Source organism: Rhinolophus sinicus, chromosome 15 (genome assembly GCF_057876585.1).
Source record: "Rhinolophus sinicus isolate RSI-liver-muscle chromosome 15, RSI-T2T, whole genome shotgun sequence".
In the NCBI taxonomy this organism is placed as follows: domain Eukaryota; kingdom Metazoa; phylum Chordata; class Mammalia; order Chiroptera; family Rhinolophidae; genus Rhinolophus; species Rhinolophus sinicus.
The window spans coordinates 85,222,892-85,248,995 of record NC_142515.1 but is presented as its reverse complement, the minus strand read 5'-3'; the positions used below and the strand labels follow the sequence as shown (position 1 = coordinate 85,248,995).

At 47.0% G+C, this 26,104-nt stretch overlaps 1 protein-coding gene across 6 annotated transcripts in view; it reads right to left on the bottom strand.

Annotated features, from left to right (window-relative positions):
* BRD4 (bromodomain containing 4) overlaps positions 1 to 26,104 on the bottom strand; it is a 76,943-nt gene that overhangs the window by 44,105 nt on the left and 6,734 nt on the right. For 3 of the 6 annotated variants that reach the window (XM_074338022.2, XM_088792410.1, XM_088792411.1), the window contains exon 2: positions 10,736 to 10,785. The exons of 2 other annotated variants lie outside the window; for them this stretch is intronic. In XM_074338022.2, coding sequence (XP_074194123.2) covers positions 10,736 to 10,758 — 23 coding nt within the window. In that variant the 5' untranslated portion in view covers positions 10,759 to 10,785. Of the gene's footprint in view, positions 1 to 10,735; positions 10,786 to 21,903; positions 21,971 to 26,104 lie in introns of those variants that run through there. One more of the 6 variants, XM_074338027.2, reaches the window with a different exon arrangement.

Below are 26,104 nucleotides of genomic sequence, written 5' to 3'. Positions count from 1 at the left end.
ACTGTAAAATTTTCTAGTAGCCATATTAATGTAAAACGGTGAATAGCATATTTTATTGAACATATAATAGTATATGCCATTCAACCCAGTACGTATATCCAAAATATTTCAACGTGTAATCACTATAAAAAACAGACATTTAACCTTCCTTTTCATACTTAGTATGTCTGAAATCCAAGTGTGTACTCCACACTTATAGCACATCTCAATTCAGGAGCTAAATTTTCATCCAAAATATTTGATCTATATTTAGATTCTGTAAAATTTACAGTTGACAAAGTAGATTCATATCTCCAAGGTGTTCCAAATGTACTTACAAGTCCTGTAATAACTAGATTAAGCACCAGTTTTAACATTTAATTAGAATTTAATAAAATTTTAAAATTGACTTCAATTGCACCAGCCACATTGAGATGCTCAAGAGCCCCATGCTGACCTTCCCATAAAGATCTAAAAGGTTCCCCCTAGGGGCGGACGGGTGGCTCAATTGGTTAGAGCGCGAGCTCTGGGCAGCGGGGCTGCTGGTTTGATTCCCACATGGGCCAGCGAGCTACGCCCTCCGCAACTAGAAGTCAATGAGCTGCCGCTCAGCTCCCAGGTGGCTCAGTTGGTTGGAGCGCGTCCTCTCAACCACAAGGTTGCCGGTTTGACTCCTCAACCCCATTGCAGCTAACAACAGCAACTGGACCTAGAGGTGAGCTGCACCCTCCACAACTAAGATTCAAAGGACAACAACTTGACTTGGGAAAGTCCCAGAAGTACACACTGTTCCCCAATAAAGTCCTGTTCCCCTTTCCCAGTAAAATCTTTAAAAAAAAAGAAAAGAAAAGGTTCCTCCTCTACAAGCTAGGGGCCAGGGCACACACATTAGGAACTTGGCTCTAGCGTCGCAGGGCCCCAGACCACCACACATTCAAGGCTGGTTTGATCCCACACCTACCACTTTCATCACCCACGCATCATCCTGTGCTATAAATCAACTTGTGTTTTATAAACTTAAATGTAATTATTCAATCATTAATACATCACATGCCAAGTCTGAACCTGCCTGAATGAGAGTGGCAGACATTTTGGGAGGCAACATGGGAAATCTTAATATGAAATGCAATTATTGTTGATTTTCTTATATTTAACAAAATGGTTTATTGTGGATTTTTTTAGGACAATCCTTTTTAAAAAATTGAATAAAAACTTCCATAATTTTTACTATTTCTTTTTGTTGTGGCAAAATATACATAAAACTTACCATTTCAACTCTTTTTAAATGCACAGTTCAGTGGCACAAGTACCATGACACTTGGGCAGCCATCAATCACCACCATCATCTCCAGAACTTTTTTCCAGCTTCCCAAACTGAAACTGTCCATATTAAATCCTAACTCCCCACCCTTTCTCCCCAGTCCCTGGCACCCACTATCTACTTTCTGTCTATGAATCTGAGTACTCTGAGTAGCTCATAAAAGTAGAATCACACAGTATCTGTCCTTTTGTGACTGGCTTCTTTCACTTAGTATGATGTGCTCAGGATTCATCCATGTTGTAGCAGGTGTCAGAATTTCCTTCCTTTTTAAGGTTGGATAACATTCCACTGTATGGATACACACTTCTGTTTATCCACTCATCCATCCACAGGCACTTGGGTTGCTTCCCCCTTTTGGCCATTACGACCAATGCTGCTACGAACATGGGTGTACAAACACCTGTTGGAGTCCCTGCTTTCTAGAGAATGCTCGTATTGTTAAGGAACCTTTACTAAAGTACTTGAGGTAAAATATCACAGCTGCAATTTACTTTCAAAGGATTTAGGAGGGAAAAACCCTGTGCGTTCATAAATAAAACAAATGTGGCAAAATGTTAACTGGCAAATTTCCTTTTTTGTAGATTCAAAAACTTCCAAAATTAAAAGAAAAAAATCATTAACTTAAAAACCAGCACCAGCTGCTAGGAAGAGAAAGCCAGTGTAAAAATAAACATAATGAAAATGAAGTTGCTGGCATGGCTGCTGGCGCTTGATTTGCACAAAGGGAGATTAGACTCGATGAGACCTTCTCCTCCAAGTGAGCACAGGACAGTGGGAAACTGCAAAGGTGAAGTGTGTCCTTCTGGAACTAGCCGGCTCTCAGGCTAACATCACTTTAGTCAGGGATCAGGCAGCCCCCAGTTTGGGGACATCATTGGGGGGGTGGAAAGCAAGTCCAGAACGAAGGCTATTACAGGAACAAAACAAAATCCAAAAAGGGTGGAGGATGGGGTCAGACTCAAACAAAATGTAAGAGGACACTGAATCCCGAACCCAGTAATACTCCCAACTGCGGCATGCCACAAGGCAAAGCCCGGTAAGAAGGTGGTTACCTGGGTACAGGGGCGGGGCAGAAGGCAGCAGCTGAGTGACAAGGCTGAGTGAGCCCACTCAGGAAGCTGTGTGCCCTGAGTCCCCCACAAACTCAGATGGCACCTCCCCGGCTGGTATAAGGAGCTCGGAGAGGCTGGTGCTGCCCAGGATGGTGGAGGGTGCTGGGCAGATGTTGAGGAAGTCAGCACACCAGGGCAGACCCCGAGCAGGTTGTGGGGTGCATCCCCAACAGATGGAGGGGGACAGAGCTCTGAGTTCACCCTCAGTGAATGGCCTAAAGGAGCTCTTTCACTGGTGAAGGAGAACACACAACAGTACCATCTGCTGAGGGGAGAGAAAGGTCCGAGTCCTCAGCGAGGGTCCCCACCACGCCAAGGTGGCTGGGACAGGCAAGGCCTGAGCACGAAGCTAAACCACGTGCACTCCAGTCTCAGTGTCTGTAACAATCAGGGGAAGCCAGAGCACAGAACACACCAGAACTGCTTCAGGTCTGTCTGCTCCCCTCCAGTAGTCAGACTGGGTCCCTCACACCTCCCCTCAGCCCCAGCGAGGACTGAGACGCTTCTTCACCCAGGATGCCTTCAAGTCACTCCAGTAGAAATCCAGGCTTCTTACTGAATGAAAACTGCTATCAGCAGAGCTCAATCTGATGAAGTCAAGAGAACAGAATCTGGGAAAGGTGTGGATTGTGGTTGATGGGAGCAAAGTGTGCTTATGGGGGTTCTGGCCCTGCCTCCCCCATGAGCCACCCATAGCTAAGACCCTGCCCCCCACACAGGAAGGCACAAGGCAGTACCTTCCAGCATGTCAGTGGTGCCTCAGCAAGGGGTTCAGGTCAGGTTCCTCGAGTGCAGAGAAAGAATTCACATTTTGTTTAAATTTGTCTCGTGGAGAGGTGTGGTTTAAAGGCAGGATGGACAAGTAAAAACCACCTGACCTCCAGGCTCAGACAGGGCGAGGGTATCACACACTTGAACACAGTCCCCAATGACAGACGTGTGTGAGCAAGGTACTTCTGAAACCCAGAGAATGAATGGAGCCCCTGAAGACTTGAGGACCCATTAGGAATAAAAAATATGTTCCCGTCAAGCCCCCCAAACCCCGCCCCAAACCCGATGACATTTAAAACCTAGACTGCTGAGCGACACGCCGATTATTAGAAGTGTACTCAAATGGAGTCAATGTTAAAAATTAATACTGGATCACCTCAATTCTCTTCAAAATGCTGCAGACATAATGTGCCTTCACTAATCCTGTTACCATGTTAGACCACAAAAATAGAATTTGTTTCCTTGGAGTTCACGAGTTGCCATAGAAATGGCATCAAAATGCATCCTACTTTCAGGTGAAGAAATGCAGCATGGGTGCTGAAGAAAAACCCTCATCAGATCCAGTTCAAACTCAAAGCCCTTTAATAATCAGTGAGAGCAAGTACACCCAGAACACCACCTGCAGAGACGTGCCCTAGGCTCAGGGGAGGAAAGAACTTCCCTCAGTACAAGCATACAGAACACCAGCCCCATGAAAGACCCTCGAGGCAAACACAACTGAGGTGACCAGCCCCCCTGGCTGGGACCCACCCTACTCTCTGCCCCCGGCCGGGCACCCCCCCCCCCCCCGGGGCAACACAGCTCACAGCACATACACCTCCTTCCCACTCAGAGCCCAGTTTCCATGTTTCTGCTTTGCTCTATTTACATACTGATCCGTATTTATGAAAATGTAAGCTCCCCACCCCCCAACAGACACAAATTCCCACATGGGTCAGGTTCACTATTTCTAGTGGGTAAAGATAAAGGCTATGACAGAACTGATTTCAATGCAAAGTATGATTTGAGAAGTTAAAAAAGAGTTCTTTATAAATAAGAAAAAAGGCTACTGCATTACAGAGGTAATAGTCCCAGTAGGACCTAGACGAAGAGAAGTGGGCATGATGGCACTTCAGAGCACGCAAGACCCGTCAAGGGGGCGTGGAAGGGTTCAGCTTGCTGCTTTTGTCAACTCTGCTCCTGTGCTCTGACTACTGGTCCCCCACCCGCCCCAAGCAGAGTACACCTGGCCTGCCCTGCTTCTGACGTTTGCTGCCCCTTTTCTCTGATATGTGCTAATATGTGTCTGTCTGGAATGGGTCTCTAAGGAGATGCTGTGGAGATGAAGAGGCTGAGAAACAACGGGTTCAGGCTGGCCAAGCAGCAGGAGCGTGCAGAGGACCGGTACACCTCTACCATTTGAGGTGCTCCTGGTTTAGTGAAAATTTTGGATTTCTGAGTCAGCCATTCAACAACAACTCACTGTGTATCTTGCAACATTGCAGGCTCTTGGGATTCAGCACAAAAACACCTGCCCTCACATTTTGGCCTGGAGGTCGGGGGTGGGGGGAGGACGGTGAAGGACAATCTAGAATGAAAACTAAAACTATGTGATGTACTATGGAGAAAAGAAAGGCACGCGGCACATGGGACTGGGCCTTTTTAAAGTCCCTCCTCCTCCGGAGTTTCCACGAGCAGGCTCTGTGGTTCCTGTTCTCATTTCCTCCATATTATGCATTAAATGGGGTTAAGTGTTCACCCAGAGAACACCCTTTCTTCACTGAGACATCTCACTCGTGTATCAATTACTCTAAAGCCAACTCCCCGATATACACCTATTTTTGAGCACGGGGGTTGTGGCTTTACTTAAAATCGCAGCTTCTACTCAGTGACAGCATCTTTACACGATCATCTTTACAGATAATGAAAAAGGACAGAATCTTTCACCTTTGAGAATTTACTAATAACACAACACAGCTCGTTAAGCCAGTTGCATACTACAACTTCACTTTTTACCTAGATGACAGCAAATGCACATTTTCCAGTAAAGTGTGAGAGTCAAGTGTTGGACGCCACCCCTCAGGCAGGTTATAGTGACAGCAAACCCTAGGTTTACATTGTTACAGCCAGAAAAATACTAATTCCTTCTGAAAGTAACAGAATGATTCCCTAAACAAAAGCCACAACTGTAAGCAGTGTTGAATGACAGCTACTCAGTGACCAATTTCTTATTTCATAAATATGTTCCTCCTTTAATTGGGAATACAGGCCAAGAGTCCCCTCGTTATTGCAACAAGCCACTGCACTTAGTGGCCACACTGTGAGAATTCTATCCCAGAATTCTCAGAAGTTCCACAGCTCCTATGTGCCAAAGGCAAAAGAGCTTCAAGTCACAAACCGTCTTGGGGAAGTGCCTCATGACCCCTTATCCGTGACTGCAGACTCAGGGGCCTTATCTATCCCCAAGGGTCTCTCTGCTGCTGGAAACGGAGACCCAGAAGCTCTTGGCATTATTTGGACTACACAACAGACCATAAAGAAAGCTGCCTGCCTCGTAAAGCACTGTGAGCAAATAAGAAAACATCTACAGATGGTTTTTTGAAAAACCCAGACACCCCAAACTAAAAATGTCCTACAGTCTTGGGTTTCACAACTTCAGACCCTAGAGGATTCAGGGAAAGGAAGGAGAGCAGCTCTCCGCGCATCACTGGGCAGGCAGGACAAGCACCTCCTCTGGAGTTCAGCACCCTTGGAAGGGCTGGCTCATGCCAGACACTGCACCCCCCCCCCCCCCAGTGCACACTCAGGCGTCCTCTCAACAGCCATATACCAGCCATGCCCACAACTCAAGGGGGTCAATGGAAGCACCACTCAAAACAGTGACACCCAGACAGAAAGAAAACAATGAATAGTAAACTTAACTTTAACTCAAAACAAGACTAGCTGGCCCTCACTAGTTCAGCTACAGCAGAGTGGTGGCACTGGGTAAGGCCACCACGAAGGTCCACACCACCGAGAGGACGGGCTTATCTCTGTTCACAGGACACCAGGTTAGAAGCAGCTCATTGGAAGGGGAGAGGAGCAGTTGAAGGCACAGGAGCAGGAAGCAACAGCTGGCAATCTGACAGCAGCGAGGGGACAATTATGCTGTTTTACCAAAAGAAAACCAGCCAACAATTTAACTGCATGGCAGAGGGCAACGGCCTTGTGTGACCTCACAGGCACGACTCATTAAGTCTGTGGTGAATACAATCAATGTCCGGCAAGGGGCCCGGCACATCCATTAAAAACTTTATTACGGTCAAGTCTGCACAACATAAAGTTTACCACGTTAACCACGTGTAAGAGCACAGCTCAGGGGCGTCAGGACGTCCACACTGTTGTGCAGCCATCACGGCATCCACGGCCAGAACTTTCTCATCATCCCACATAGAAACCCTGTCCCCATTGAACAGTAACTCACTTTCTCCTCTGTAGCCCAATTCCTAGTAACCACTCTTCTATTTTGTTTCTCTATGAACTTGATTCTTTTCGGTATCTCATATAAGAAGAATCATACAATATTTGTCCTTTGACGTCTGGCTTCTGACTTAGCACAAGTGTCCTCAAGGTTCATCCATGTTGTATGTAGCATGTGTCAGAATTTCCTTCCTTTTTAGGCTCAATAAATGGACATGCCATACTGTGTTTATCCATTTATGTGTCAGTGGACATTAGGCTTGCTTCTACCTTTTGTGAATAGCGCTACAACGAACACTGGGGAAGCCACACCCCTTTTCACCACAGGGCAAAGATTCTGCTAATTCATATCAGAAAGTCTTCCATCTCAAATGACCAGCAGAAAACAGCTTCACCTACGCTAGTCAGCCCCCCCCCCCCCCCCGCCAGATTTCAGCAGGGCTCACATGTAGCCACTACAGTGAACCAGGCCTTGATAACCAGCCAGACCACCATTCCCTCTGTCCTCAGGCTGAGGAGGTGGTAGTTAGTCTGCAGTGAAGATGGCAGAGGAAAAATCCAGGGCGGAAATCAGTAACAGCCTTTAAGCCACGCATGACCAGAAGAGCCTGCAACGTGCCCCGCGTCCATCTCTGCTCAGGAGACTGTGTGTCTTCCGGCTTTTCAGCACGCAGCACCTTACCCAGGATGAAATCTCGGTACAAACAGTGGTTTACAGAACGGTACAGCTGGCAGCATCTGGAAAACCTTAAAACACATTGATGCCTGGGCCCCTTCCCACAAAGATTCCAATGAAAAGGGTCCTGGATGGGGGCCACATATTAGGATTTTCAAAAGCTCCCCAGGTGGCTCAAGCCCAGGCTGTGATCTACTGCACAAGCAAGAAATGGGGACTGTGCCAGGACACACCAGGAGTCTGAGAGTTTGTACAAATGTAATTCACAGTAACTTCCTTATAATCTGAAACTACACATTGCTGTAAATGTGTAATAAAACAGAAGAAAACACCAAGGCAGAATCTTCTGCCTTTCCATCTCTGCAGCTGTAACTGATAAAGGTCTGGACACAGTTCACTGCGGAGGAGACACTGGTCTCTATGTACACATCTGGCGGACAGGCACTCGCTCCCAAGCTGGGACATCCACCAGCTTGGTGGAAAACACCTTGCAGAGATTTCCTGGGTCCACTCGTTTCCTCTCCAGGCCCGAAGCCAAAGGGATAGGAAGGGGAATGATGGTATGTGATTCTGCTGCTAGCACTGAACACAACTGAAACTTGGCTGTAATTCCAGGGCTAATTTCTGGGTGAGGAAATTCCCCCTTCCCACTGTTTTTGCAGAAAAGACTGCTCAACATACTCCAGGCAGCCAGCAACCTAGGACAGGCTTATGCTCCAAAGGGTCATCAAGCCAGTTCTTGGAACTTCACTGCCGGCTCCCAGGGAAGAACGCTGTACATGATGGCTGGGTGCCAGGACTAATCCAAAATGAACAGAATCGCTGATCTCCTTGGAGCCTGGGGCTCTAGGGCCTGGAAGACATCCAAGATTCCCAGGATGCTGAGAGCCAGTGTGGGGCGAGGTCTGGAGTTTGGGGCCGTGCGTGGTGAAGTGGCATGGCAGTCAAGGACAGTGAATTGTGGGCAGGCTGTCCCAGACCCTACAGGCCATTCAGAGAACAAAGAACTAACAGGTCAACCTTCAAAAAGGGAGGAGATAAAACTATTCTTCAGCTATAACTGTTTCCACAATTGCCTCAGCGCTCAACTTCATACTATTTTGTGCTGCTTAGAATTTCCAAGTCAGCTACGAATTAGAAGTGCCATGAAAGGGAACAAGTCAGACAGCTGAAGCTGCCTACCCCAGAGAACTAACATGCTGAAGGAAGCTGTGCCACACCTCCTGAGCTCCTAGCTCATCCTGGGGGGGCCGCAATCTGCTCTCTGTGCAGACTGTGTCCCTGGCACCTCAGGGTAATATGACAGGAGACCAAGGATTCTAGCCAGGTTCCCTCTCTCTCTCATAGAGACGCTCACATGTGTGGCTCCTGTAATACTATGTTCTCCAGAGCATCCCATCCCGGCAAACCCCTCTTCTTCAAGAAGCCTTCCCTGGGCCCCTGCCACCTGCCCACCCCAAGTCCGCCTTAGGTAGCCTTCCCATGGCTCCTGTGGTCAGATTTTAACTTATCACAATCACACGATCTACTTATTGCTGAGAAACTAGCTCCCCCCACCCCAGATCTGGACCAAGGCAAGGAGGCTCTTCCTCACCCCTCCTTTTCAACATCTTGTTGTGAAAGTACTAATGCTTTAAGACAACGAAAGGGGTACCAAATAAGAAGGAAGAAAAAAACTGTCTTTATTCACAAATGACACGATTGTCTATGTATAGAATCCCAAAGAACTGACAAAAAAAACCCCACCTGGAACTAAAGAAGCAATTATAGCAAGATTGCAGAATACAAGGTTAATACACAAAAGTCAACTGCTTTCCTATATACGATCAATAAGCGACTGGAATGTGAGATGACAATCAACCAAAGCATCCACCAAACTGTGATACTGCGAGGTCCCCTTCTTCCAAGTTCCTACTGCTATGGACATCCTCCAGTCAGTGCCTGGCAGGTGGAAAGGTCCCAATAAATGTTTGAACCAAGCCAGAAACTAACCACGATGCCAGCAGACGAGCCAGGGTGTCTTTAGATGGCAGTAATGCCGAGCACATCATGGCTGCTAGAGAACAGAGCGCTGAGATCAGCAGAGGGGTGAGGTGGTACCCAACGTGCCGTCCACACCGAGCACTGGCCTCTGAAGCGGCACTCCGCCCAACGGCAGAGGATTCAATCTAAGTTTTGGAAGTCCACGAGCCTAAAGGGAGACGGACCAACTTACTTTCAATCCTCCGAAAACCCACTCAACAATGGAGGTGTACTGACAGAGGCTTCTCTAATTTGGAAAACAACTGGTTTCTCTCTGATTGTCTAAGTACATAAATCCCTTTTGTGGGAAGTAGCCTCTGATGGCAGTGATGCCCTCACCCCCCGGGTGAAACACTACTTCAGAGCCTGCCCACACGACCCTGGGCAGGTATCTCAGCCTGAGGCCCTTCTATTGGGATTTTGTAATAGCTACTTTGATTTTTTTCTTTATTTGGTCCTTGAAGAAACACAACCAGCAGTTTCTAGCAAATGGTAAAAAAGGTAGTTCCTTTTTCTCCCCACATACAATCAGGTAAGCCCAAGATGTTAAACAGTAGCAGCCTTCAGTGACATCTCACAAGCGTGACAGAAGACACCGCATGGCATCATCGCTATCATGGCATCTTCAAATGTCAGAAAGGCCAGGGAGACCTGCCACCCTCCTGTTGACCAAGTCACACAGACCTGTGGGGCCTTCCTTCCCAAGCTGTTCCTTCCACAGTTCTATGTTTACTGGGAGCATTTCCCTTTTCTGTTGCTAAGAAAGCATCCGTGGAATAGAGAACACCCCCATCTTCACAGACAAGCAATGTACAAACAAGACATAACCCCTGCACTCTGTCTTCACCAAGCGTGTCCATCGCCTTGGGGAGCGGGGGACAGCTTCAGTTGCTTCTCAAGTCTTTGACTCTGACCAAAGTCCCTTCTTTTGTTTTGCCTACTGGACAAGTACAAGAACTTTCCATTTGCATAGCTAATAGGTCTCTTTCAGAGCATGTTGAAATTTCACCTTTTGGATCTGCCTTTGCACAGGCTCAGGTTTAATGGGAGAGGCCCCATCTGCTGACAAAGGGAATACGGATGTGGCTCCAACTAAGAGTCCTCGTTCTGTCTGTCTTGGGGATGATGTCAGCAGCAGAGAGCAGCCAGTGCACCCGGGAATCACAGATGGACTGGTGGTAGCACCCAGCCGGGAGGAAGGGCACAGTCTGCACATGCCCGTCCCTGACCTCATCTCCGCTTCGAGGCGAAGGTGAAGTATTCCACACAGGAAATGTTACAGCCAGCCGTGTCCCCAGCTCGGAGAACCCTACAAGCCACAACCTGAAAGGCGGCCAAGGCACCAGGACACCGGGTTACTCTGCAGCCAACAGTTGTGAGAAAGGCTCCACAGGTGCCTCAGGCAAGCACACCTACCTGCACCCCAATCCAGACCTCATCAGTAAGCAATGGTTTATTGGTGAGCTCTGCAAAACACACAAACATGGGTAGAAGTTCACAAACAGAAATATTTGTTGTCAGCACTGCTGCAATACTTAGTTTATTTTTGCCTGAATATTGGCTACATCTGTAAAGGACTGTGGTTAACTCGAATGGCTGTCAAGAAAAACTGTAAAATGCTTTCTTGCGTTCTTACTGTAAAAGCTTGTGGTCACACCACTCCTCCCCCCCAAAAAAAAGAACGGATGAGAGTACTTCTACATGGCTTCTTTAACACTTGTGAAGTAAACCAAAATTATAACAATCAATTTATTTTCTACAACCAAAACACCGCTTAACAGAAGGAATGCCGTTATCATTCACCCCCAGTTAAATACACAATCAATTCAACTCCACCTGAGGCCTAAAGAAAGAAAACAGGTCCCACACTGAGATCCCTAAGCAGTCCACGTTAATTTCCTAGGATTCCAGCACTGGGGTAACTGCTGGCACATCATGTCACCCTTATGGGTTGCCAGTGCCCTGGGCACTGTAGCAAGAGCCCTCTTCTCTTGGCACAGAGCTGTCCCTTAGTCAAGGGGTACCACAAACACTTGCAGATGTGGACACTTGGGGAGCAACCACGCCCCCACGAATGCCTGAGGCTCTAGCCCAGCACTGCTTACTTGAGACCCACGTCTATCTTACAGCAGAAGGCCCAAGAGCTTTATTAGAAGGTGGTCATTATGCATGAATGGGCAGAGTGCCCCTCGCGTTTTAAACAGAATCCCTGCCTTAGAGTTCTGCAACTTACACAGAAAGTCACACACTTCTTTCACAGTGATGTATGTAGTCCATCAGCACAGGAATCTCAAGAGTCCCTTGGCGGGGTCGGGCATGGGATGAAGAAACACGGGGGTAGGACCTAGTGCATTCGGGCTGTGGGCAATCTCCACTAAGCAGCAGTTTCTTTGGTGATGCCCCAGCAATACATGCCCTGGCCTCAGGCAGAATGCCCAATAAGGACCCATACAGAGAGGTGCTCGGAACAGGGACACATTTCCATGGCTCCTCTGGTGGCCCAGCACGAGTGTACTCTGTGGCCTGATGTTCATGCTTCCTCCTTCCACCCCAGAACAAGGCTGCAGCAACAGTCGGAGCAGGGCCCCACATTCCCTGCTCCTACATTCCGATGCTATCTGTCCTTAAGAGCAGGCGGCCACCCGCTCCAGCAGCTCACCAACCAAGGCTCTCAAGCAAAACACAGGCTCAACTGCCGCTCTGGGGAAGCTCTAAGGTGGTGGCTCTCATCTCTGGCAGAGCAGAGAAGTGCTTGGGGAGCTTGTTTAGAAAACCCATGTGTGGAGCAGGGCTGACTAAAGGAGGCACAAAGGGACTATGGGGGTGCCTGTATCGTGACTGCTGTGGTGCGTTTGTTGGAGTGAATTTTACAGCCTGTAAACTTAAGAAAACGAATAAACAAAGAAACCACGCCTGGGCCCCACCCACTTCAGACCTGGTGGTGGGCAGAGAAGGCAGAGACAGAGCTACAGGCAGAATGGGAACAGGTTGCTCTGAACCCCATGCTTCAGAGCTAACCTGGGGAACCTTCAGCAAGAGACATCTTTGTTAGGCTCATCTGTGAAACGAAGTGGTTCACACAGCCCACCCTCAGGGCTGGCCCAAGAACCAGTAGGCTTACGCCTGCCAGCCATGAAGTGCTCGATGTTGTTCAACCACAGCTAATGGATGGGGGAGGGGAAGAACCCAAACTAGTCTACTTTCTGGAATGATCCATCCACCCTGTGTAGAGAGGGAGCTCCTCTAAGACGGGAGCTACTGGAATATGCTGAACAACTAAGTGTTAAAAAGTGCTTTTCTGAAAGAAAAGCTCTAGTTCGAGGTAAAGAACGGGTTCTGTGATTTGTGGTTTACACTTAAGACAGCAAAGCAGCAAGACCACCAGTCTTACAGGAGTAATAAAAAATCCTTGTGACCACTGAGTTTCTTGTACTCCTCTATCAATTGGGAAAGAAGGGCGACTCTTAGCTCAGAGCAGGGGGAAAGTTGATTAACATAGTTTTTCCAGAGAGTGTTTGACACACAGGACAGTTTGTTAATCTTTCGAGAAAACTAATCCTGATGGAGCAAATCTACTGTGGAGAATAGTTTTTCATACTAAATGCTTCCTGGAGGATCTTAGCCCAATTTTAACATTTTGGTTAAATCTCGAAACTAATAAAGACCTTTGCCACTGCAGGGATGGGGGAGGGAAGTGGACTCCTAGATACCAAAGTGCCAGAGAGGGAAATGACTCCCTACTGGCCCCAACAGCACAAAACAGGACAGTTCTGCCTGTCAACTGAGGGCTCCTGCGTAAAACATTTAACTGTCATCACAATAAAATGCAACAAAGCCATGAGTAGGAAAAAGGTCACCTTGCATCACAACATCTGTTTTCAGAAGGTTACTTATTATACAGTCAATATTCCCCTCATATTCTGTGTTCTGGTGTTGATGGGACAACTCTATCTGTCACCCTTGATTGTGATGTGACAGCCACTACCCATCATAAAAGGCCAAGGCTCACAGACCACTCTCTTGCTGTTTTACGTTGAGAAGGTTCCAGTTTTTCAAGTGTGGATGTTATAGGGATGAGAAGGACAGGATCAACAAACATTTGATGGCTTTTTATTACACGCCCAGCTCAGTGGTCCCCTCAGTGAAAAGTATGACAAAGCTCCGGATCAAAATGCCAGCCAGAACACTCAGAGCACACAACTGGAAAAGACTCCCCAAGCCCTCACTCTGACCACCCAGAGCGGAGGAAGAAATGTCCACCCATCTTCATGGTCATCTGTCGCGTCCAGCGCAACACGGGCAGTGAGAGAATGAGAATGGGGGGCAAAGGGTTAAGAAAGAAACAGAAGTCAAGAGATTGATACACTAGGGCCAAGGGTCTCACAGCCTCAAAGGACTGAGAGCCCGGAATCGGCCAACGTGTGGCTTTTATTGATGTTCACACAAGGAAGTAGCACTGCTTTTTTCCCGGTCTGTGAGTCTCATGCATCATACCAGAACACTGATTCAAACCAATCACCCTCGCCTGCAGGCAGCTGGAACTGTAAGTCCCAGGATGTCTTAGTAACTGTGGTATGTACCTCCCCCAGGGACAAAACCTTTATGCTGAAACTTACTGATATGCATAGATTGAGAACTGATGTTATCACATCATTGAATCACCTCCCGAGCAGGTTGTGGGAAAGAATATAGTCACAGCAGCAGAAGCTCTCCTTAGCTGGGGAAAGGTGGAGGTCTATGCCCACCTCTATCAACCCCGTGAGTTCTCCTGATGGCCCCTATGTGACTGTGCCTGGCTTAGATTGTTCCTCCCGTGAGGAATCTTACCTGTCATTGACTAACCAGCCGTCCTTTGGGGCCAAACAGGGAGACATAAGGTGTAAGCACAAGGGTGAAGCAAAGTCCCTGAAAGGCTCCATCTCACAGACTCTCCTTTCTTTAGGGGCAGGTACCAGGGGACAGACGCAACAGTCATTACTCTGCTTATGGACACCCTTAACTATACAGCGCACAATTCCAGCCCATTCTGCCCCTCCAGGAGTCGTTCCCAGAAGACATACTGACAAAAATGCCAACCACCACCAGACCCCCAACCGTCTGTCTGTTTGCTCACAAGAACACACAGCGTGTGCCTGCACATGTGGTCACTGACAGTCACTAAACAATCTTTTCTCAAGGCCAGAAGCTCCTGGTTAGAAGAGTGTTGAGATTCAGCCAAGTGACTGCACCAGGGACGTAGAAAGCAGTCCTTTCTAGAACGCCTCAGAGAATCGCAGCAATCCGCTCTAGGACTGACGGAACACCTGCCTGCACCAGGCAAGCTCTGCAAGTGGCTGAACATTCTCCAAGCCACCAGAGCCCTGCTGGGGGATTTGCTCCTCAGCCAAATCTAGCCTGGCCACGATGCCTGTGGTGGTTGGCAGGCAACATACTAGCAATAACTTTCCCAGTTAAACGCCAACTTTCCCTGAGTGTCCACATGCTTAGGGAATGCGGCTGGACTCAGACCAAGAAGTAATTATTGAATGCCTACGGAGCTCAGGGCTCATGTGCCGGGATATTGTATTCTGACCTCACCAGAACCTTGCACACAGTAGGGATTAGAATTTAAGTGTTACAGCTGAGGACGCTGATGCTAGAAGAAATCAGTCATTTATCTAAGTCACAAAGCCTGCAAGGTATTTAAAGGCTGCCTAACACCTCATCCTCTACCCCCAAAACATTCCCTGAGAGATTCAGGGCATACATTTGAAAGGCAGAACTGTGAAACTTTTAGAAGGTAACACAGAGCATATGATTTCAGGTAGTGAACTTCCCACCAACCGCAAAACAAAGATCCATAAATTCACCTACATTAAAATTAAGATCTTCTGTTCATGAAAAGATACTATAACTGTGTGTGTGTGCGCACATACGCACACACCCAAGTAGAAGAAGATATTTGCAAAATGAAATCACTGCACCTTTACCCACAAAGAGCTGGCACTGGACTCTACAAAGAACTACAAATCAATTTTAAAAGATAAACAAGCTAAAAAAAAAAAAAAAGCAAAAGTTAAGAGCAGGCATTTCAAAGAAAGTCAACTAAAACTACGCAAGAAAATGCTCGCCTCGTTACTTTGCATTTCCCAGATAACTGAAGTCACAATGACATTTTATATCCATCAATACTGGCAAAATCTAAGAAGTCAGTTAATGCCAATGCTCGTGAAAACGCAGTCTAGCATTTTGGGATGTGGAAAGGCAAGCTGATGTAACAGGTTTTTGAAATAATTCAGTATTATGGCATCCCCACTGGCCCCGTGAGTCCACTCCGGGGCATGCATACACGGACGCAGAACTATGCTCACAGGAACATGCTTATTAATTGGCATCTCTTCTCATTTCCTCCTCCAATAAAAACAAAGCTAATGACCCAAATACCCACCAATATAAGAACAAAAAATTATGACATGTTCACACTGGTGAAAATGAGCTATAGCTACCACAGCATGGACGAACCTTAAATGAGGAAATGGCAGAAGTCCGAAAATGGTATGCTGCATTGGCATAAAGCTCAAAAAAACAACTCAGCAATGTATTGTTTACAGGTGCATGCAACTGAGACAAAAGTAAAATTCAGGATATGCAAGGAAATGAGGTACAGAAAGGAGCACATACGGAGCGTGACTAAGCTGATGGTGCCAAGTCTCAGGCTGAGAGACAGAAATTAGAATCATTACACAGTCAAGTGCAAATCACTGCACCTTTCATCGTGTAGGACTGAGTCTGCAGCATCTTGTGAAATCAGAGCACCTCAGAGCAGGTAAGAACAACCTTCTCTGCTGTGCCTGTCTCTCGTTACTCACAGTAGAGCTACTTGGTCCCAGTACAGGATCTTCACATCCTTGAGACAGGTGGGGTGCTTTTGTCACCCCATTTACCTGGGAGAGGCACAGAGGCTCAGAGATTAAGCAGCCTGTCCCAGCTCACTACCCATTTCCAGCTGCAATACCACCAGTCACAGCTCACCTGTTTCCCTCCTGAGGTAGTACATTCCATTTTCAGCACACTCTAATGTCCAGCGTAAAACACACCAGAGCTACAGAGAACTTCAGCTACACACGAAATGCAACACAGCGACTAGCTCATTCCCCTCCCAAGAAGAGACTACCAATGGGGGTTTAATAGTAAAGACTAACTTTGAAGTTATGGCTGGTTTCATTAACCTGTGTCAGCACAGTCTGCATAACATCCTTGAATCAAATTTTCAACCTCCGCTCTTGACTAGAAGCTGTTCAGCAACAAGAACAGTGAGTGAGATGGGTTCTGAAACACAGTTTTAGCTTCAGGTACACTGTCATGCCTCTGAGTGAAAAACGGGGAGGGAGAATGTGGATCTGAACCCTTACCCCAAGATCTCAACACTGTATTACCTAAAAAGATCAATTAAGACACAATTAGAATAAAAATTTACAGAAAATACCGTGTTTTCCCAGACAATAGATCTAGCTAGACCATCAGCTCTAATGCATCTTTGGGAGCAAAAATTAATATAAGACCTGGTCTTATTTTACTATAAGACCAAGTATAATATAATATAATACCAGGTCTTATACTAATTTTTGTTCCCAAAGACGCATTAGAGCTGACTGTCCGGCTCGGTCTTATTTCGGGGAAACACAGTAAGTCTCATGATACAGATACAATTCAACCTCTCGGTCTGCACACAGGGCCACCTTGTAACTGGTGCGTCACATGACAAGAACCCTGAGAAAACAGAACTATTATTTATTCTGCAATTGCTGCTCAATGGGAAGATCAGAAGGGAGGGAGGGGATAAGAAGTAAAAGCCTAATATCTGCCAGGTTTAAAGGCATTTGTGCTATAATCAGAACACAACAAGAAGCGTTGGCAAGGATGTGGACAAACTGGAACCCTCATACATTGCTGTTGGGAACCGAAACATGGGGCAGTAACTTTGGAAACCACTCCTGCAGTTCCTTGAGAGGTTAAACATAGTTACTGTATGACAAGGAAGTACCACCCCTAGGTGTATACCCAAGAGAAAGGAAAACACGTCTACACAAAAACTTGCACACGATCACAACAGCATTATTCACAAAAGCCAAAAAGTAGAAACTGAAATGTCCACGAACATATGTCCCATATATAAGGATGTGACTGGATTTTCTGAAAATAGGAAAACGAAAAACATCGAGCTGCCTGTCTAGCTTGACGATCCTATATCCAGGGGTTCTGTGCTCCCCTTCTGAGGAATGCTGGGTAATCAAGAAGCACCGGGAGGGCTGGGAGGACAATGCCATTTGAGTGGTCCAGGCCAACGTCACAGAACGCTGCGCGCAGGGAGGGGCAGGGCCTGCCCAGAACAGGGCTGAAGGCACCTCTCATCTCTGCTACATCTGCTCAGGAGTTGGATAGGCGCCCTCTCTCACTTAAAGGATTTCAAAAATTAAGCGACTCTGGCCACATTTTGAAGCACTGCATTGAGCAGGGGTGCCCAAACTGCGGCCCGCGGGCCAACTGCAGCCCGTAATCCATTGTTAATTGGCCCGCAGCAAATTCTGAAAATATATTTAGTTTACTTAAATAAACCAGGTGAGGCAATACGTACTTCACCTCGAGTGAGTGGCCCGGCTGTTTGTGTATTTTACCGCATATGGCCCTTGGTGAAAACCGCTGAAAAAAGTTTGGACACCCCTGACATACAGAAATGATAAATTAGTGATTCTGTGAGGCTTTTCCGAGTTAGACTGGCTGAAATCAAGACACGAGTCAAGCCACTTGCCATGGAAAATGTTGTATTAGTGGGTTGTACTAGTGAGAAACCAGTGCTGTGGGATAACTGACAGGATGATACCCTGGGAAACCAGGAAGGCGTGAGGTCCAACCCATGTTTCACCAGTCACCTGATAGACTCCTGGCTGGATGCTGGGGCCACTGTTTGAACTATTTCCTGTACCCTCTGTCTACTTTTCACAGCTGCTGGATAAAACCCCCCAACTCCAAGTCAGTTTCAGCAAACAGGACACGATGGGCAGTTTGTAGCGCCTGCAGGGTTCTGTGTCCAAGTTCTAACTCGTATTAAAAACATAGGCAAGTGGCCATCTGCACACCCACGTTCACTGCAGCATTATTCACAACGGCCAGGAGATGGACACAACGTAAACATCCATCGACAGATGAATGTATCAAGAAAGTGTGATATACAGTAAAATGGACTATTATTCAGCCTTAAAAAAGGAAACCCTGTCAAATGTGACATGGATGAACCTGGAGGACATTATGCAGAAATAAGCCAGTCACAAAAGGACAAATACTGCATGATCCCATTTATGTTAGGTATCTAAAACAGTCACTCTTAGAAACAGCAAGTAGAATGTGGTTGTCAGTGGCGGGGGGAGGGGCAGAAGGGGAGTTCAATGGATACAGTTTCAGTTTTGCAAGACACCAACTTCTAGAGATGTGATGCCAGACAACAAAGTGCATAGCTAACACTGCTGTGCACTTACTAATGGCAAGACGGTAAAAGTATATGTTACTGTGTTTTTAACCAGAAAAAAAGGGGAGGCTTCAGGGCAAATTCCTCAACTCTAAAACAGAGATAATTCCCTCACAGGGCTGGTGTAAGGGTCAAATGAGATGCAACAGAAAATTAAGGGCTCAAAAGTACTATTAATCATATTAAAAGTGAATGTCATGATGTAGCATTAACTACTAAAATATCCACGTTTCAGGAGCCCGGAATCATGGAGTAAAACCCAACGGACCACAGGGCCTGGCCTGCAGCCCATCTACCTCGTTCAGTTGCCTCACCCCAGGCAGACCCCACCACTGGCAACTTCTGGAAACACAGCTCAGCCTGCAGTCCTTGGCTTGAATCTTCATTCCCTTTCTCCACACACCAGGATAATGGGCCAAATGGGCCAAATGGGCCGGCCCTGCCCGCAAAACTCTGCTCACAAAACGGGCTGGGTGATATATGGAACAAATACAATGAAAGATGTCAGATAAAGCAAATTCCAAAGAGGGGTGGGGGATTTTCTAGGGCAGAGAGGAGAGAACATGATACCTATCTAGGTAACTGGAATTCATTCCAGGATGGATAGTTTTAGAAGGAAAAGCACTTCCCAATGAAGGTTAATTCTCAACCTGAATTCTTACCCCGTAGAGGCTCAGCTTTTTCAAGCGTGGGACCTTGCAGGGGCTCCATGAATCAGGACCTAGTCCCTATCTTCTCACCGGAACTAGCTCCGGGCCCTCCTCTTACTCTCCCCACAGTCCCAGGGAGATCTCTCCCACCCCCTGGCAGTACCCAAAGCCCCCAAGGCTAGCCAGACGAGCCTTTGCATCACACAATTGCACATCCACCTGCCTACAGGGCATGTTGACCAGGATGGCCTCCTGAGCCCCACGGTACTAAAGTGAGCCCATCTTCTCTAAAACCTCTCAAAGCGGGCATGACACGAGTTTTCCAGGAGTCTTCAAGAGCTCATCTGCTACGTGAGAGTAGTGGCCACCATGTGGGATAACCCAGAAACTGAATGGTTCTGTCAGTGCAGAAGTTCTACCAGACAACACTGCTTTAGAAACTGGGTGGGTCACTGTAAAATTAGTAAGATCCAAACTGGACCCTGAGAGAGGGGGATTCTAGAAGAAGAAGAAAAAAGAGAGATGGAATGGGACAGTGGACTCCAGGGGCTCAGAGTACCCAGGATGGGCATCTGGGTTTTATCCTATACACAGTGGGAGTTTTAGAGTAGCAGGAGAATTATGCTGCAATCAATCTATTGTATTTTGATCATGTACTCTTCAATTAGTCCAGTGTTGCATGGAGCTTGTCTAACCACTTCCACCATTTTCTCTTGAGTAGATTTTTCTCACAGGTACTCAGAGACAAACTCTTATTCAATGAGATCATTTGTCATTTTACAAAGTCAAAGAAACATTTTGAAAGTAAGTGAAAATCTGTTCTTTCAGGACACACTTGTTAAATCAATCCCCACCTTCCTCGCACTGGGGCTCTGCCCACCACTGGAGAGCCGAGGATCCTGAAACAGCTGCCTCCCTCTCCTCCAGTCATGTTGTAATTGTATGTGACACGCAGACATGGAAACACCTTTAATTCACCACTGAATCCTCACCACACATGTAGAATACCACACGGTACCTGACTGCCTAATGAGTCCTGCACAAACACTGGGGGAATCGCCCAACTTAGCATGTCTACTTCAGGCCAGAAATTCCTTTTACATAAGAATCCCTAAGTGGGAAATCAGCACCCGTGAACTGGACCTCAATTCTACCCACAAGAAGCAGCGTTTGAAGACTGAGGCTCACCACAACCAGAAGAGATCCTCTCTCGTTCACACTCCTAATCTAACAGGACTGGGGTGCCTGGGCTCAAGATGGCTCGTCAGCTTCCTGACCCCTCCAAACTCCTTACTCAGTACTCACAGACTTTCACCGGAGCACCAAAAAAATGGAGATGAAACCAAATCAAGGCAGGTTGGGGCTCTAGTGGAAACCTTTTCAAGGTGAGGCTTAATTCCACTCATGTGATGCCTTTAATGAAAAGGAGATGTGCCCCGCCAGAGTAATGACCCTCCCCCATCACTCCCTGCCCTGCCCTGGTCTCCCAGGGACAGGTGCTTGCCTGCCGAACTGTCTAGGTCTCCTTCCAGGCCGCAGCTGTCCTCAAGATCAACAAGCCTAAAGGCCAGACCTTTCCTACAACAGGTCTCTCTTCCTTCTTGGACTGTATGGCCTGACCTCTCGTAGAGCAACCGTGAGGTCTACCCTGTCCCCATGGCGAGTCCCTCCATCCAGAGAGTGCAAAACAGAAGTCAAGATCGTGTGGGCTCTGGAGCCAGGGCTGCCACATACCAGCTCAATACCCACGCAACCCTAACCCTGTCCAAGGGACTGAGCACTCAGCTTATCTGCAAAACAGAGACGACACTGAGGACGTAAGGATTACACAGGCCTTAGAAACCGAGCGCCTGGTGCACGGTAATTGCTCCAATAGTCACTAGAGCGGAATGATCATAAACACATGCTCAAGCCCCCAGTCTGGGGAGGCGACACAGTAAGGAGAAATGACCCCCACTGCAGCTCCATACATAAAGGCTGACACAGACAGCAAGGTGACTGACGGTAGACTTCACCATTTCAGAACAGGCAAGCAGTAAATAACAGAAAAAAGGTCCATTCAGAAAAGGTAGTTCTACCCTTTACTGGGAAGTCAATTCACAGACGACTTTTGCTAAAAACGCTTTGAACCTTTTCACAAAGAATCAATGATCAATAATAAACACAGTCTCAAGGCAAACAATAGGCATATGGGGCTCTGGAATGCAAGCAGAAAAAGCCACAGTGTGTGGAGGGTACCCAGCTCTCACAGGTGCAGGGAAAGGATGCTCACATGGGTTTCCAGAGCAAACAGGATGTCCCAGAGATCCTGAGAGAGGACACTGAGGACAGGCAACTGGAATGCAGGCCTCCTGCGCCTCAACTCAACACGAGGGCTCCAACCCTGGCAATTCAAAACTGCATTCCCGGAATTACACAGATATGTGAGTTACCGTCTTTAAATAGATGAACATGAAGGTAAGGTTATTTCCAGACAGTTCATCATCTCTCAGCTCGATCGTTTCCTAGTGTCAAAAGGAAAACAGATGAAGACACATATACACAACTTTATTACTTAGCACCTTTTTATAAGTCAGAGCATTTCAAAGTCAAGTAATTTTTAATGATTATAAAGGAAAACAACTTATACGACGATGGTATCACCTTTTACAAAACTCTTTCATGGGGGCGGCCGGATGGCTCAGTTGGTTAGAGCACGAGCTCTGAACAACAGGGTTGCCGGTTCGATTCCCAGAGGGGATGGTGGGCTGCACCCCCTACAACTAAAGACTGAAAATGGCAACTGGACTTAGAGCTGAGCTGCGCCCTCCACAACTAGATTGAAGGGCACCTTAGGGCCCTGGAAAAACACACTGTTCCCCAATGAAATTAAAAAACAAACAAACAAAAAACCTCACATATGCTATCTCGTTTGTTTCTCTCTCTCTTGTTCCCCCCCCCCCCTCCGGTTCAAGGCGTTGTTTCTCAGACTAGTTGTGTAGGACACAGCTCCCAGGCCCAGGCTGGTGTTATGAGCCTTGCGCTCCCCCAGCCAAGGCAGGCAGTCACTGGTCGGCTGCTTACAGCAGCCCACGGCAGCTCTTGCTGGCTGCCGGCCACTCATGCTAGCCACCTGCCACTCACGGCAGCCCAGCTCCAGGGACAGCTGTAGTTCACCATCTTAGCTGTAGAGGGCGCAGCTCACTGGCCCACACAGGAATCAAACTGGCGACCTCGCGTTAGGAACACGTGCTCCGGGCCCGCCCTCTGTTTCTCTTACAGAATAGAAAGGTAAACTGCTTAAGGAACACAAGTCATGCCTGTATAAGACTGTAATTCAACTGAACAATGGGATTAATCATAGCCAACACTAACAGTAAATGGGGGGGAATATCTACTAGCATGTGTGTGTAAATTTAATCTTTACACTTTAGAGATTAAGGAGCAACGGAGTTTTTCACATGCACTATTCTAAGAAGTAAAGTTCTTTTCCATCCTCTGACAACTCTGCCCCAATTACAGAAGTATGAATTATTCAAGTTTATGGTGTCGTATTTCCTATTCCTTCTACCAGAGGGATTTGGGGAGTGAGAATATAGCGGCACTGTGCACACACCACCTGGTGTAGCGCGTCCATATTCCTAAACATCAGCGTATTACGCTCAAGGATGGGACTTCCCCACCCCACACGTTCTGTCTCCCTCAGCCTGCAGGTTCAAGAGTGTGTGTGAACAAATGTCCCACGGCAGAAAGCAGGTGCTAAGCCACACAGGGGACTGCAGCCGGAATCATTCTAAGTCTACCCACTTCCAACACCACCAAATGATCAGGCTGGCGAGTGGCCCACTCGGTTACCTTCTGCAGCAAAGGCTCCAGGTTGACACCAAATCGTACAGACAGTTTTAGGAACAGCAGCAGCTTCAGTGAAGGGCCCCAGAACACAAATCTTCCTTCACCGCAATAGGCCTATTCTGGCACATTCTGACATTCCTTATGTCCAGAAAAGAGAAAATGCTGACAAAGAGGGGTGCACAGAGGCCCTGGGCAGGTTTGCACCACTGCTGACCCACAGGTTACTTGAGGGTTCTGTAAAAACCTCTGGAAGGTTTTTAACAAAATGGGCGCCCCACACTGTTTCCGCATCAGAATTTGCAAACGTCTGAAAAAGCAGGATGTGTGCAGCAAGTAAAGTCTTCAAAACCATCAAGAGCCTTTTAATTAACATAAGAAATTTCTCATTCTCAAACTAAAATCCAGGAAAATCATGTTAGTACATGGTCCATGGATGGACGTTAGGGTTCTGAAAACTGCCCCAATCGTTTCAAGTTCACGACTATTGCATTTTTCTGGTGAAAGAATCCACAGCATCCATCACGTCCTCAAAGGGACCCCCGACCTCTCCTCAAGTTAAGAACCAATACTCTAGGGAAAAGCAGGGCCAGCTGCATCCTTGGCCACTGGATCCTCAATTATTCTGAGCCCCTTAAAGGACCAAAGAAATCCAACAGCGAGACTGTAGGAAAATGATTACTCTAGCAGCGCTTAACACTTGTTTTTGATTATGGAAATCTGAGTAGGCTTTCTGTAATACTAGAGGAATGCCAAGCAGCAGACTTTACAAGAACTTAAGTACAGAAACAGCTTAGCAAATGGCAAAATGACGACGATAGCTTTTGCAGGCATGGATGAAAGATGAATCCAGTCTACTGAACTGTGCCGCATTATAACTTCATTCATGCACGCGTTCAGTGAAATTCAGCGCCCTGGTGTCTTACCGGAGTCTTGCCCTACGTTCCTTGTTGCTCTAAGCTCATCTCACCTGTGTTTTTTTCCCTACGGCTGTTTTTCTGACCAAAAGGGGTCCTGTCCTATCACTGGTGGCTGGAGTCCTCTCGCCCACCCAAGCGACTTCTGAGACTTGGTTTGACTCCTCCCGGAGCCCCCACAGCAGCTCCTTCTGTATCTGAGACCTGGAAAGACAAACGTGTCTTTCATTTATACCTCTACTACAGGATTAGGAACACACACGGCCTTAACCATCTTCACTGTACCCTTTTCTTAACTAATTTTACGCTGATTTCAACTAATTCTGGTTTATGACCTTAGTACGGAATATTAACTCCCTTTTCAGCCATCCAAAATTTCTAGCTTCAAATCAGGTGGTGCAGTCTACTTCTAGTGTAAACGACAGATGGTTCAACAAAAGTATCCCATACAGCATGACTCACAATAATGGCCAAGATGCTGCTGGAGCTACTACTTGGGGTGACCAAGTGGAGGGCAGAGATGGGTGACAGGTGCCATGTCTGAGATATCCCTGTACTGCACATGGGTAGGGATGGGCAATGATCCGAGCCAGCGTCTCCTGCCATTAGAGAGAGCTACTGGGGAAGACACACTCTTGACCTTGAGGTCAGGATATCAGAGATAGAGAACAAGCTCTACTGTCCCTGTTGGAGCCCCTGGCTTCAGCTGGGCCTGAGCCCCACGCAGACTTCTTGTCACATCAGTCAACAAAGTCCCTCTTGTTGTAACTAGTTTTATGTGTGCCGTACACACACACCACTCTATACACTTTGTTTTGCCTGCTGCAACCTTCACCACTACACGCTTTCTCAACTTCCCCACCCCATTCCCACTCCCTACTGAGCTCCTAGAAAGCAAGCAGTGGGTACAAGGAAGAAAAGAAAAAGATCAATGCAGTTCACCTGCTACTCGAAAGCATATCCAGGAAGTCACCCTTGAGAAAGTGATGAAGAAATAGATTGTAAAACAGCCAAAAAGGGACAGGGGGAATCAAAGTACCCACAATTACCATTGAGTTGTATCTAAAACAATGTTATTTCACACTGTTCTGATGTGACCATAATCAGAAACACATTGTATTATATATACAACATAAAGTCAAAGTTTTTATGAAATACCCTTGAATGGGTGACAACCTTTGACGCTTACATTTTTTCCTTATAAGATGGTTCCAACCTACTAAATTCATCTCATTACCCATCATTTGAAAAATACAGATAATACAAAAATAACTATTTTCTCTTAAAATCTAGATTCTGGTAAAAGTTTCTGGAGCACAGGAATTATTATTCCATTTCACATATGACACACTGAGGTTTGGGAGGGTATGGAACCAGCTGAAAGCAGGCAGTGTGCCCCACAGCACCCCCCACCCTCACCCCGGGCCGGCAGGTTCCACACCCCATGCAGCTCTCCTGTTTCAACATTCCCATGAAATACGTTTCCTCAAACACAGTGGAAAGTGTTTCACGTATAAAATCCCCAAATTTATCCCACTTCGTTCCCTTTCTTTTACACAAAACAAAACCTCAAAGGCCAGTGTGCCCACAGGCACGTATGTGTCACTGCCTGGGGTAGGACAACTGGGGACATTTGCCACACATAAGGACACAGAAATTAACTAATTCTTATTTCTGGAAATTACACAATACCAAACCCAACACCTCTCCCCTGGCACTGCTTCCATAGTTTTTGGACAGAACAGCAACTAAGAACAAATAATAAGTTCCAGCCTTAAGTGGACACCAAGACCAGGAAGGTGACTTCATGCTGTGAGGCCTGGACAGAGGGTAGAGCAAAGTATGCACCGCCCCACCACCACTAAAACACAATAGAGACCAGAGGCTC